The sequence below is a fragment of the Neoarius graeffei genome, chromosome 7 (assembly GCF_027579695.1).
Source record: "Neoarius graeffei isolate fNeoGra1 chromosome 7, fNeoGra1.pri, whole genome shotgun sequence".
Lineage (NCBI taxonomy): Eukaryota > Metazoa > Chordata > Actinopteri > Siluriformes > Ariidae > Neoarius > Neoarius graeffei.
In genome coordinates this window covers 98,364,734-98,379,685 of record NC_083575.1, presented here as the reverse complement: position 1 = coordinate 98,379,685, position 14,952 = coordinate 98,364,734, and the positions used below count along the sequence as shown (strand labels likewise).

The 14,952-nt window shown below is 41.7% G+C and overlaps 1 protein-coding gene across 2 annotated transcripts in view; it reads right to left on the bottom strand.

Moving 5' to 3' along the window:
- The window catches only part of ppa2 (inorganic pyrophosphatase 2), a 38,519-nt gene extending 25,187 nt beyond the window's left edge, over window positions 1–13,332 (bottom strand). Inside the window, exon 1 of one of the 2 annotated variants that reach the window (XR_009655098.1) lies at window positions 13,033–13,332. Coding sequence is in view for 1 of the 2 variants with exons in the window: in XM_060926655.1 (XP_060782638.1) it covers window positions 13,033–13,204 (172 nt within the window). In the remaining variant the exon portion in view is untranslated. The remainder of the gene's footprint in view (window positions 1–13,032) is intronic. The other variant, XM_060926655.1, reaches the window with a different exon arrangement.
- Window positions 13,333–14,952: the final 1,620 nt, after the last annotated feature.

Genomic DNA, 14,952 nt, shown 5'->3' with positions numbered 1-14,952 from the left:
TCTTCTCTTATGATTGGCTATGTACCCAAATCCTTTAAACTAGCAGTTATCAAACCCCTGATTAAAAAACCTGACCTTGATCCCTGTCAGCTGTCCAATTATCGGCCAATATCAAACCTCCCCTTTATCTCCAAGATCCTTGAAAAAGCTGTGGCACAGCAGTTATGCTCATATTTACATAGGAATAACATCCATGAAATGTATCAGTCAGGATTTAGACCTCATCATAGCACAGAGACAGCACTGGTTAAAGTAGTAAACGACCTACTGTTGGCGTCTGATCAGGGCTGTGTCTCGCTACTTGTGTTGCTTGACCTTAGTGCAGCATTTGATACCATTGATCATTCCATTCTTCTGGATAGACTAGAAAATGTTGTGGGAGTTAAGGGAACGGCCCTCTCCTGGCTCAGGTCTTATCTAACTGATCGTTATCAGTATGTTGATATAAATGGTGATATTTCTAGACGTACCGAGGTAAAGTTTGGTGTTCCACAAGGTTCTGTCTTGGGTCCACTGCTTTTTTCTCTATATATGTTACCTCTGGGCGATATTATTCGTAAACATTGTATTAGTTTCCACTGTTATGCTGATGACACACAGTTGTATGTCTCTGCAAAACCTGATGAGAGACACCAGCTTAATAGAATTGAGGAATGTGTGAAGGACATTAGACACTGGATGCTTATAAATTTCCTTCTGCTTAACTCTGACAAGACTGAAGTACTTGTACTCGGACCACATACAGCTAGAAGTAAGTTTTCTGATTACACAGTAACTCTGGATGGCCTTTCTGTTTCTTCACGTGCAGCAGTAAAAGACCTCGGAGTGATTATTGACCCCAGTCTTTCATTCGAAACTCACATTGATAACATCACCCGGATAGCTTTCTTTCATCTCAGAAATATTGCAAAGATAAGAAATTTAATGTCATTGCATGATGCAGAAAAACTAGTCCATGCTTTCGTTACCTCCAGGTTGGATTATTGTAATGCCTTACTGTCTGGATGTTCCAATAAGTGCATAAACAAGCTCCAGTTAGTTCAAAATGCCGCAGCAAGAGTCCTTACTAGAACTAGAAAATATGACCCCATCACCCCTGTCTTATCCACACTGCATTGGCTCCCAATCAAATTTCGTATTGATTATAAAATACTACTATTGACCTTTAAAGCATTAAATGGTCTCGCACCACAGTACCTGAGTGAACTTCTGCTCCTCTATGACCCGCCACGCCTACTTAGATCAAAAGGTGCAGGCTATCTGCTGGTACCTCGTATAGTGAAGGCTACATCAGGGGGCGGAGCCTTTTCTTACAAAGCCCCACAGTTATGGAACAGCCTTCCAAGTGATATTCGGGAATCAGACACAGTCTCAGCATTTAAGTCTAGGCTGAAAACATATCTGTTTAGTCAAGCCTTGTGTTAATGGTGTTTATGAGGTAAAGGAGTAGATCTGGAGGGTCCTCAGACATAGAGTGTTTTGGTAAACTGGGATGTATGGATGCTGTCAGTCCCCACTCGCTTGCTCACTCGAGTTTGTTGACGGTGCAGTGGCTGGCTGCTTTATGTCCCGGGGCTCCCTCATGCCTGTGTTACCTTCTGGCTCTCTCCTTTTAGTTATGCTGTCATAGTTAGTTGCCGGAGTCCCTGCTTGTACTCGGTGCAATATGTATACTGTTCCTACTTATTCAGGTGACATTGGGCATACCACCTGTGTTTTCTTTCTCTCCCCCCCCACTCCAAATCTGTCCCTCTGAGTTACATGGAGTCAACAGGAAATCTTTTGGTGGAGACGGTGGGGACCTCGACTGGCTATCGTAGCCTGCAGGGAATCGGCCGTCAGACATTCTGTCGCATGTCCCAGACCCGGTGAAATGTAACTGAATTGTCTTGGCCAGGCCTAAGGGTCCCATCTGCATCTCATCATTGCTGAGGAGTGTGCTCCCATCACCCAATCAAGCATCCAGCCAGAGCAGGTCATGATATATTTTTTTACCATATTAACATGCCATTGTGTGTCATGCCTGATGTAAAGACTCTCGTCTCTGCGAGCCTACCACACAGATTTAATACTTGTCATTTTTAGGGCATACCTAACAACATGTTTTCTTTCTCTCTCTCCCCCCCCCCCCCCCCCCCATCTGTCCCTCTGAGTTACATGTTGATCCTGGGATTGAGATGCTGGCCTCTTCTGCCCCTCGGACCTGCTTGATCCATCCTGGTGCCCTGTGTCTGGTCGGAGTTTTATCGCCCCACTCCTGTGAAGGACGGCCCCATGAGGACAGTTGAGGGTTATACCTGTTAAAACTGTTAATGTTATAGTCAGGCTCTCTGTTGTTGCCCAAATGAGGATGGGTTCCCTTTTGAGTCTGGTTCCTCTCGAGGTTTCTTCCTCATGTCGTCTGAGGGAGTTTTTCCTTGCCACCGTCGCCACAGGCTTGCTCATTGGGGAAAGATTAGGGATAAAATTAGCTCATGTTTTAAGTCGCTCAAATTCTGTAAAGCTGCTTTGCGACAATGTTTATTGTTAAAAGCGCTGTACAAATAAACTTGATTTGATTTTTTGTTACGTCACGGGTCACGTGACCACCTAGCTCATTAACGAATCATTGTTTTACGCTGATGTATAAAAAAACTTGAATAATGTGATGATTTTCACATTTTTGACGCCCTGCAGTGATTTAGATGGCATTTCTTATGTCCTTTATACATAATTATGCCCAGAAAAAAATCCATGTCCCATATCCTTTAAGAAGGATGTGTAAAAGCAGGGTACACAGAACAATGAACACAACAGGGGAATGAAAGGAGCAGGACTGAGACCCTGCCAACATGGACGTTTTTTGAAAACGTCCTTTCCTCTGCGTTTTTGCCTCCTATCCACACAGACTTTTTTTTTTTTTTTGGGGGGGGGGTATTTTAAAAATATTCCCTCCAAGGTGGAGAAATTTTATCCTTTTCACTGTTTTTGTATCAAGAAGAAAAGAGTGTGAGTTTTTAAACACTCACCTCACAGTGTAAACCTGCACATCAGTTGACGTGAATGTGCTACTTTCGCAATCTCACACGACAGGGAGTGCAGTTGTACTGAAGATCAATCAGCGTAGGCCGAGTGCTGTAGCTAATCACAGCCGTGCTGATATTCAGTACAATAGCACAACCTTGAGTGTGATATTGCTTTTATACAAAATTTCTATAAACCAAAAATTAATATTGTGCAAGTGATTTTGGACACAAACATGACCAAATGCTCCACTCGCGGAAACAGATCCCAAAGAAGTCACACTCACTTTATCACTCTTCATTTAGCTGGGTATCTCGCACTGATTTGTACATTCCTATTAAAGGTGCCAGTAAAACTAAAAAAGGAAGGTGTCCCTTCTTCCTTTTCATCTTCATCTGAAGAGCTTTTAATTTTATATTCCAAGTCAGAAGTAATATTCTTGAAGAATATCATTTGCCATGTCTGCTAACGATGTTGCGAACACTACTGTAGTAACTACTTAGAAACACTAGAAAGTGGAATTTTATGTGGAGAACACAGATGAGCAGAGTGATACACGCACAGTGAAACTTCCCAATACTGTGACATGAAATATCAGAATTCCTGGAACGCTACTCAACCAATCAGATTAGTGAAAAGGAACTAACTGTTGTATAAAACTCCTTTCACCACAGCTGGTGATCAGGTTGCTATTTTGTGCTACGTGATTTCTTGTTACCTCCGTCAACTTGGTTGGAGGAAGTTGTTTGTCTGTTTCCAGCATAACTCAAAAAGTAGTGAACAGATTTTTATGAAATTGAGGAAAGGTGGGCCAAGGAACACAAGGAACCTTAATTAGATTTTGATGCAAATCCCAATATATGGCGTGGCTGAGGTACACACTACCGCGTGCCCTTCAAGTTTGGTACTGTGTTTGCAGATTAAGCTACGGTTACGCTACAGCTTGCAATGTTTTGCGATGGTTATCGATGAAAATGAGGCGTTTTGGTGGCAATGCATGGCGAGACACAGGCGAGCTAAAAGTTGTGGTCACACAGCAGACAAACACTTGACCATCATGCCTTTGCGCGCTCAAGCAGCCACACTCACTCACAGGACCCAGTCGTTATGGGAAACACCTGGTGCCGATTTGAGCGCAATCAGCATGCACATAAGGACACAGAGCCTTTGTGAAGTATCATCATCATCGCCACATTTGTTTCTAGCCATGTTTATGACTCTGCTTTCAGTTCCATTCGTGTTTTGTTTTTGTAAATATCACACCTGCTAATAAATATTCTTCCTGTACTCAGTTCCATCTACCGCCACATACCTGACAATACTTCACAAAGTCTCTGTGAAAACAGCGTCCTCATATGTGCATGCTGATTGCACACAGATCAGCATCAGGTGCTTCCCATCACAACTGGGTCCCAAGAGTATGCACAACGTGCTCCAAAGGATCCCCTAATGTAAATACATTTTTAAGTCTCAGAGAAGGTTAGGCTATGCCGAGCCGCTGTGTTGATGAGGCTCCCGCAAGCATCAGAGACATGGATTCAAGACAAATACACCTTAAGAGGCTTAACAAAGGTTCCCCAAGAGTCAGGAAGCATTCCCAAAACCACCTGCAAGGATTCGCTGCTTAGCTTGCTGACGAAAATATCACTACGAAATTTCAATGCATGCATTAAAGTTTTCCATAACGTTTTTGGCCACTCAAGGTGGAGACGCCAAAAAACAACTCACGAAGCTCGGAAAACATTCATTGTGCATCACACAATTGGTGGCGGTGCTACCAATTTTGTGTCACCAAGTATTTGCAAACCCGTCACCAGCTGTAGTGTGAGCAGGGCCTTGATTTCACTTTGTTTCATTACTAGGAGACTGAATCTAATCAGGGCTGAATTCAGTGCTCCATTGCTACAAAAAGGGAGAACATTTTAATTAGTACAGTAGCTCCACCTCATCATTAAATACATAAATCTTCATGTGGAACTTATGGCCACATTGGCCTTCTTCATACTTGACCTTCTCGGGGTGTTTTATGCAACAGTTGAACAGTTTAGCTCTCCGGTCACTGGACAGGTGAGGTTATGTGTTTGTTCTCAACTCATTTTGTGTCACACTTTTCTGTGGACGGGATTTTTTTTTTTTTTTTTTTTTGAAAGCACTTTATTTTTTAAATGTCTCATGGTCTAGTAACTATCTCCTTCAGTGCAACCTGTTCCTCACTACTCGAGATCAACCAGATCCTTGAGCAGCAGTGTCATGAAGTACAAAGTCCCGAACCTAGCAGAAATCTTTCACGTTTAGAAGTACAGGAGTTTGGAACACTCTCATCTCATTATCTGTAGCCGCTTTATCCTGTTCTACAGGGTTGCAGGCAAGCTGGAGCCTATCCCAGCTGACTACGGGTGAAAGGCGGGGTTCACCCTGGACAAGTCACCAGGTCATCACAGGGCTAACACATAGACACAGACAACCATTCACACTCACATTCACACCTACGCTCAATTTAGAGTCACCAGTTAACCTAACCTGCATGTCTTTGGACTGTGGGGGAAACCGGAGCACCCGGAGGAAACCCACGCGGACACAGGGAGAACATGCAAACTCCGCACAGAAAGGCCCTCGCCGGCCACGGGGCTCGAACCCGGACCTTCTTGCTATGAGGCGACAGCGCTAACCACTACACCACCGTGCCGCCCGTAACACTCTTTCTGATGAACTGAATTTAAACATGGACAATCTCAGCCCTTTCAAATCTCCCATATTTAAGTATTTTTTTGCTTTAAATAATTATGACTAACAACCCTCACACTTAAATCTTTATGTTTGAAATGTAATTTAGTTCATAGTCTTGCACATCCTTATGTTGTCAGGAGACCCCTTTTGTTTATAATATAGCTGCTTCTTTTTTTTAATACTGTAGGCCCACAGTAATTGACTAATGCTGTTGTAGTCACCCTACCATTTTTTAGGACTTACAGTTAGGTCCATAAATATTTGGACAGGGGCAACATTTTTCTAATTTTGGTTCTGTACATTACCACAATGAATTTTGAACAAAACAATTCAGATACAGTTGAAGCTCAGACTTTCAGCTTTAATTCAGTGGGTTGAACAAAATGATTGCATAAAAACGTGAGAACTAAAGCATTTTTAAACACAATCCCTTCATTTCAGGGGCTCAAAAGTAATTGGACAAATTAAATAATTGTAAATAAAATGTTCATTTCTAATACTTGGTTGAAAACCCTTTGTTGGCAATGACTGCCTGAAGTCTTGAACTCATGGACATCACCAGACACTGTGTTTCCTCCTTTTTAATGCTCTGCCAGGCCTTTACTGCAGCGGTTTTCAGTTGCTGTTTGTTTGTGGGCCTTTCTGTCTGAAGTTTAGTCTTTAACAAGTGAAATGCTGCTCAATTGGGTTGAGATCAGGTGACTGACTTGGCCATTCAAGAATATTCCACTTCTTTGCTTTTATAAACTCCTGGGTTGCTTTGGCTTTATGTTTTGGGTCATTGTCCATCTGTATTATGAAACGCCGACCAATCAGTTTGGCTGGATTTGAGCACACAGTATGTCTCTGAATACCTCAGAATTCATCCGGCTGCTTCTGTCCTGTGTCACATCAATAAACACTAGTGATCCAGTGCCACTGGCAGCCATGCATGCCCAAGCCATCACACTGCCTCCGCCGTGTTTTACAGATGATGTGGTATGCTTTGGATCATGAGCTGTACCACGCCTTCACCATACTTGTTTCCTTCCATCATTCTGGTAGAGGTTGATCTTGGTTTCATCTGTCCAAAGAATGTTCTTCCAGAACTGTGCTGGCTTTTTTAGATTTTTTTTTTAGCAAAGTCCAATCTAGCCATTTTATTCTTGAGGCTTATGAGTGGCTCGCACCGTGCAGTGAACCCTCTGTATTTACTTTCATGCAGTCTTCTCTTTATGGTAGATTTGGATATTGATACGCCTACCTCCTGGAGTGTTGTTCACTTGGTTGGCTGTTGTGAAGGGGTTTCTCTTCACCATGGAAATTATTCTGCAATCATCCACTACTGTTGTCTTCTGTGGGCGTCCAGGTCTTTTTGCATTGATGAGTTCACCAGTGCTTTCTTTCTTTCTCAGGATGTACCAAACTGTAGATTTTGCCACTCCTAATATTGTAGCAATTTCTCTGATGGTTTTTTTCTGTTTTCGCAGCTTAAGGATGGCTTGTTTCACCTGCATGGAGAGCTCCTTTGACCGCATGTTTTCTTCACAGCAAAATCTTCCAAATGCAAGCACCACACCTCAAATCAACTCCAGGCCTTTTATCTGCTTAATTGAGAATGACATAACGAAGGAATTGCCCACACCTGCCCATGAAATAGCCTTTGAGTCAATTGTCCAATTACTTTTGGTCCCTTTAAAAACAGGGTGGCACATGTTAAGGAGCTGAAACTCCTAAACCCTTCATCCAGTTTTAATGTGGATTCCCTCAAATGAAAGCTGAAAGTCTGGACTTTATGTCCATGTCCATTATATAACTATAACTTGAATATGTTTTAGTAAACAGGTAAAAAAAAAAAAATTTGCATCAGTGTCCAAATATATATGGACCTAACTGTATTTACTTGTGGGACTGAGCCCTTACAACACCGATAACTCTGACTCTCCCTCTGCCTGAATTTAGTTCCAGTCTGGAGCAGTCACACCACAACTATAATGGCCACTATAATATCGGCTGGTCCTGACACTCAGGGAAATAAACGCATGCAACTTAGGAATAGTCATGGAAGTTTTTTCCAAGTAGTAGCACATTATTCCAGGTCATACTGTACAGCTTGGACTTCAAAACAACCCATGCACACACTCCGGTGGTTGAGAAAATACGGACAGGTCACGGACTAAGAAAATGTAATAATAAAGGATACAAAATACGGAGTGGTTACGGATTTTAATACAGATGCATCACGAATGCTAATAATTTATGGATTGGTCACAGATGTTTCAGTATATTAGGCTGCTGGGCCATAGAAGGTTCACGCTGCACGCTGCATGTTGCATGCTGCACGCTACACGTTCACGTGAAGAACCGGACCCTGGGCCATTAAACTTCATGCTTGGATGTTCACGTGTTGCGTCTGTTCTACTTTGACCGAGTAACCAACAATATGGACTCTTCGGATGACGACGATTGCCTCATTCTGCTTTTACTGAGACAGAGGAAGAGAAAAAGGAACAGAATTTGGAGCCGAGAACACTTCCTTCTGCGAGAAACCCGTGGTGAATTTCACCGAACATTCTATAATCTGCTTGACAATCCCGATGAAGAACTATTTTTCAATTATACCATTCAATTATATTTTTTCTGAAGTTTTCCCCTGAAAGCATAGCGTTATCTCCCTAGACCCGTTCTGATTGGCTGGCGCGGCGGTGACCGCATGCATTGACTGGAATTTCCGTCTTCACGCCTAGAAAAAAGTGTGCATGTTCATTTCATGCTTCACGCGTGAAGTGTGCAGCGTGCAGCGTGCAACGTGAACGCCGTTCTATGGCCCAGAGCAAGTCATGCTACGTTTGTCCACTTTTCTTTACACGCGTGTAGCATGCAGCGTGCAGCATGCAGCGTGCACCTTCTATGGCCCAGCAGCCTTACACATTGATTTTTTTTTTTTTAATCCGTGATGCATCATCTGTATGAAATTGGGAACCAATCAGTCTAAAATTAAATGTTTGGATTGCCAAAGTTCATAATTAAAATATCTTACCTGTATTTATATGTTCACTTTATTAATTTGCTATTGATATTTCACAAAAAAAAACCACATACAGTATCCATGAATAAAAGATCTGCGATTTGTATTATATTTTTTATTTTCTGTGTACCTGTATTCCGAAACTTCATGATGCAACAAGGATGTAGAAAGATGCCCGGGCAAAAACAGCATGAGCTCAGACAACGTCACATGTAAACAATGACCTGATTAGTCAGATGTTTTATCAGATCAGGTCCAGGTCTGGGAAAATTACTCCAGAAGCAATCCCACCGATACAGATAAACCCAGGCCTGGGCTATAGGGATTGGTATCAGTCTGGTGTGAGCACCGACCACATAAACTGCAAGGGACCCATTTATTTATAGTTATCACTATTGGTATTGTGGGAGCGGGCCTTAAAGTGCATATTTAAGGAGGTAAATTCAGGAGCAAGATCAATTTAATTCTCCTAATTTATATCAAACTTTGGTCAAATATCTGTCACATTTTGCATTTTGTGCAATTTTGTTTACCTTGCGCAATACCAGAAAAATTCAGTTGAAATCAAGCCATTTGAGGTGAATTGGCCCGCCTCTGAAAAAACCTGGCATTTGGATTTCCCGGCAAACATTGAATTTCGTGAAGTCGCGTGCGGGACGCCTCCTTCTGAATCCTACATCAGCGCTGGTTTGTTTATGAGAAAACGACCTGGTGGTTTTCTGCAAATTTCTTCAACGTTATCACGTAATTATTAAAATGGTTAACAGATGTATCGTAGGAGGGTGCTAAAGATATTTAGCAACACTAATCTCATTGTAATCCTTTAATCTCATTGTACATGTGTATAGTGACAATAAAGGCATTCTATTCTAATCATGATGGGATTAGTACTCATTGTTTTCCAAAAGACCGGACAATGAGAGAGAAATGGGAGCGCTTCGTGCGAGGCACCCAGAAGCCGAGGATCAGCAGAGCCGAGAAAAAGACCAAGAAAATCAGCAATTCACAAGTCGACTGTTTCACAAGGGTAAGAAATAAGAGAGACTATACTCTAAATTAGGTGTTCCTGTGTTTGTGTGGTACATGGATAATGTTATTAATTGACACGCACAAAAGTAAACACGAAAGCGCTGGGCGATAATACACTTCACATGTATCAAGGGATATACGGCGTGTCAGGGCTTGAGATCTTGGGACCTGTCAAACACATTAAATGTATATACAACCCTGCTTAGCCGATTCCATGTGTGTAGCTTATGAAATCTTCCTCCTACAGTAGCCAGTACTCTTCTAAATGAAGAAATATATAAATACATAATAGTAATTAGAAAAAATATGATTTATGTAACAATAGACAGATGAGCATTGATACATGAATCCATGGGTTTAGAAGCTCAGGCGACAATTCCATATTTCAAATGCAAAAATCGCTAGCTGCTAAACTTGGTCTACACAGGCTGTGCACTGAAACCGTGCAAGCTCTCGCAGCCTGCTGGCGGATCCGCACATGACATCACGAATCTGGCTCCAGACTCCCTTGGGATTTTTCCAGATGCGTTTTGTTATTTTATTTTTTTCTGCTGCAGACAGATGGCCTTGTGCAAAATTACCCTTCTGGATGAGTGTGTAAAGGGACATACTGTATAACCTCTAATGAACACCCCCGGGGGCTTTACATTTTTCAAAAAGGGGGGTGTTTATTAGGGGTTTAAAAAAAAAAAGTTGATCAAATTTTTTAAACCCTAACATAACTGCCCTACTAATTTTCCCTAACTTTCATATGTTTTCTAGGTGAAAAGTCATCAAATTAAGTGTTTTTAAAAAATTTTTTTTTATTATTTGGGGTGCTTACTGGAATGTATACAGTAATGCAGGTGTTCATTCGGCGAGGAAACAGCCCAGATATAGCTTGCGTGTCAGCTGGCTTGACACCTTTGATCTTTTTGCCGACCACTGTTACGTCACTCACTTTGCATAAAGCTCCTTTTTTTGCAGAAGTCACAAGCCTCCCAGATAATTTGATCTGATCATTCGGTTTCTAATCGTAAAGATGGACACACGTGTTGAAAAACACAAATCCTACACTGTGAGTTTTAAGCTAAAAGTTTTCGGATTGTGATAGCCCAGGACATTGAATTCGTATTTGATTTGGATACTGGACTTGGATAGAAAACCTGGGGTGTGTATAACTGTTCAGACTGTTAGTTTTTTTAATTTTGAATTTTTTTTTTCCTGAAATATTTGGGGGGGGGGGGGCGTTCATTAGAGGTTATACGGTACTTTCATATTTAAAAAATAATAATAAATCGGTCCAGGATATGCACTTTAAAGACTTGCGTTATTTATTTTTGTTAAGTACTGATTGAGAAGCTAATTATATATATGAGTGATTCCACGCTTATGGGTACTGAAATGGGGACATGAACTTATTTTTAAAAATTCACCTAAAACCATTTCTTTTTTTACCATCAGGTCACAAAACATGTAATCTTTAATGAATGATATGTTAAAAGATAACTTTAATTTTCTGAGATGTAATAAAAACATATTTATATGCCAAAGTCAGAACGTAACAGAAGTGTTGTGGACATATATATTCTCAATTTTAACAATGTAGAATTACTTTTTGAAACATAGGAAGGTGATGTTTTAGCAAATATAATTAATAAACATGTGTAGTAGAATAAACATACACATTCTTTCAATAAGATTAACATGGTATATAGCTAGATTGTAATTAATTTGTAACAGACGCGAGATGGACAATCGTAACAGAAGTAATGTAACGGACATCATTTTGGAACTCATAGGCTTGACTTTGGTATATAAATATGTTTTTATTACATCTCAGAAAATTAAAGTTATCTTTTAACATATCATTCATTAAAGATTACATGTTTTGTGACCTGATGGTAAAAAAAGAAATGGTTTTAGGTGAATTTTTAAAAATAAGTTCATGTCCCCATTTCAGTACCCATAAGCGTGGAATCACTCATTTTTTATTTATATATATATATATATATATATATATATATATATATATATATATATATACACACACATATACACACACACAGTACCAGTCAAAAGTTTGGAAACACCTTCAAATTCGATGGTTTTTTTTTTCCTACATTGTAGAACAATACTGAACTCATCAAAACTGAAACAACATATGGAACTATATGGTAAACAAAAAAAAAAAAAAAAAGTGTTAAAAAAACGTTTCATCTTTTAGATTCTTCAAAGTCGTCATTACTTACCTTGATAACAGCTTTGCACACTATTGGCATTATCTGAACCAGCTTCATGAGGGAGTCACCTGGAACACTTCTCAATTAACAGGTGTGTCTTGTCAAAAATGGAATTTCTTGCCTTCTTAATGCATTTGACCCCAATCAACCAGTAAAAGAATTAATAATAACACAGTAAATAGCCCTGTTCGACAACTGTAGTAATCCATATTATGTCAAGAACCGCTCAACTAAGTAAAGAGAAATAACAGTCAGTCATTACTTTAAGACACGAAGTGTTTTAGTTAGTTAAAATAAAGAAAAAACATTGAATTTGAAGGTGTTTCCAAACTTTTGACTGGTACTGTATAAAAGTCACCGATGTGGACCGGGCCTGCTGTAACCCTCACTAACTCATGACCTTCCTTTAACGCGCCCATTTCATCCGACTGATTAATGTGTTAATGGTATTAAGAGTTAAGTAATGAATATAAGATCCTGAAACTTTTAAAAACTGACAGAATAAAGTGTTGAGGATGGAGGGATGTCTCTAAATCACACAACGCAGTTTCACTGGATTCAGTCGCAGTGTGAAGTCTACAGTCAGTTTTAGTTCCGATGGCTTCTCTGTGTAAACACACACACACACACTGGTTCAGTGCTGGATTAGTCGGACCACAACAGAAACAAGTGGTGACGCTGTGTGAGCCCGGGGTTTATACCGTGTCCGTGCTGGATGCTCTATTTACTGCATTTCAGCCAAATAAACCAAACCGGGAACTCCGTGAGGTGGCGCACGCTACTGCGCATGCTCCACAACGGACCTTGACGAAGCGAGTTCCGGTCACGAAGGCGTTGTTTAGATCAACAACAAAACCATTCTACCCGTTCTAACAGAGGATTATTCCCCGGGGTGAAAAGCATTCTACCCGTTCTACCGGAGAGGATTATTCCCCGGGGTGAAGGCGCGGTTGTTTCGGGTTTGTGTTGAGTGTAAACCCCCCGAGTGTAGCGCAGCGAGCCGGAGCTAATCATTAGCCTAATGGCGGCTCTGAGGGAACTTACTGAAGTAAATCCGGTAGTGCGGGGAGTTGCGGCGGCCTCTCTCCTCCGTCAGGTAATGAAGCCGCTTTCTGTGAGAAACGGCCTTGGAGAAACTCCCCCGGGTGTGCGGGGAATGATGAGGGAGGAACGAAGGCCAGAACCCCGCAGCCAAGCGCAAGAGCGGGCGCGCCATTTTAGCTTCCGCTCCGGCCGCTCGCTCGCTTCCTGCTGCTTCCGCGCGGCCGCAGTGCCACCTGGCAGCCCGGCCACAGTGCCCTCCGAGCCGCAGAGCGGAGCCATGACGCCCCGCGTGTCAGAGCTGAACTCTGTTTGGCCTGAGAGATCCAGCGCGCTGTTCTTCATGATGGAGAAACTCATTACTGAAAGGGCTTAAAAACTTTAAGCAGTGCTCACGGGTTTCTCTGAAAGATCCGAACAAAGTGCTGAATGTTCTAAACGGCGTGAATCAGACCGAGTTTATTCAGCTGTTCCGCTTTAAAACACACCACTGAGAAACTGTCCTGTAAACATAGCCTTCCAGATGTGATAATTAAATCTTTTGACATAGCTTAATGAAATAAGGAGGTCATTTAAAGTCCATGAAAATGATGCCAGTGAGTGTTTTAATTAACCACTAATTAATTGATTTGATTTAATAATAAAAGCTAGTATTATAAACTGAAGTTTCGAGGTCACTGACATCATTAAAGTATAATAAACAGTGATTAGATTAGATAAAACTTTATTGATCCCTTTGGGAGGGTTCCCTCATATACAAATGTATTAAAAAGATATGAAAAAAAGTCTAGCAGGAGAGATATTGCACATTATATTGCACATTGTCCGGTATTGCTTATTGTCAGGCTCGGCTACTGCTCCTTCCCGTCCTCTGTCCTCCTGTTCCCCCTCCTCCCCCCCAGAGAGGAGTTGTACAGTCTGATGGCGTGAGGGACAAAGGAGTTTTTGAGTCTGTTCGTCCTGCACTTGGGAAGGAGCATTCTGTCACTGAACAGGCTCCTCTGGTTGCTGATGACGGTGTGCAGAGGGTGACTGGCGTCGTCCATGATGTTCAGTAGTTTGTCCATAGACCTCTTCTCTTCTCACAGCAAAATTCCTCCTCTGTATTTCACCCATCTGAAGCAGTGAACACACACACAGATCAGTGGGCAGCTATGCTACAGCGCCCAGAGAGCAGTTGGGGGTTCAGATGAGAACCCCCAACTGATGTTCAGTAGTTTGTCCATAGTCCTCTTCTCTGCCACCGTCACCAGAGTCCAGCTTCATGCCGACCACAGAGCTGGCCCGCCTGATCAGTTTGTCCAGCCTGGATGTGTCCTTCTTGGATGTGCTGCCCCCCCCCCCCCCCCCCCCCCCAGCACACCACGGTGTAAAACAGGACACTGGCGACCACAGACTGATAGAACATCCACAGGAGTTTCCTGCAGATGTTAAAGAGTCGGTTCAAGTTTTCATAAGGTCCCAAGGGAGTGCATCAAGTAAAAACCTTGGCATATACGGAATCAGATTGTATGTTTAGTTTTGGCTTTTTCACTTGGATGAGCAACATCTCGCAAATCAGATAATCCAACCTCTAGTCTAGTGCATTTTCATAGAATTTACTCAAATCAGGAACATCTAGGAGGCCATGCTCAGTTTTAAGGTGTTTACTATTGGTTGTAAGAAAAACATTGGAGGAACATGGATGAAGAACATTGCCACTCAACTATTGGTAAACACCTTCAGACTGAGCATGGCCTCCTAGATGTTCCTGATTTGAGTAATCAATTTACTATTCTACGAAAATGCACTGGAGGTTGATTGTCTGATTTGTGAGATGTTGCTCATCCAAGCAAAAAAGCCAAAACTAAACATCCAATCTGATTCTGTACATGCCAAGGTTTTTACTTGATGCACTCCCTCGGGACCTTATGAAAACTTGAA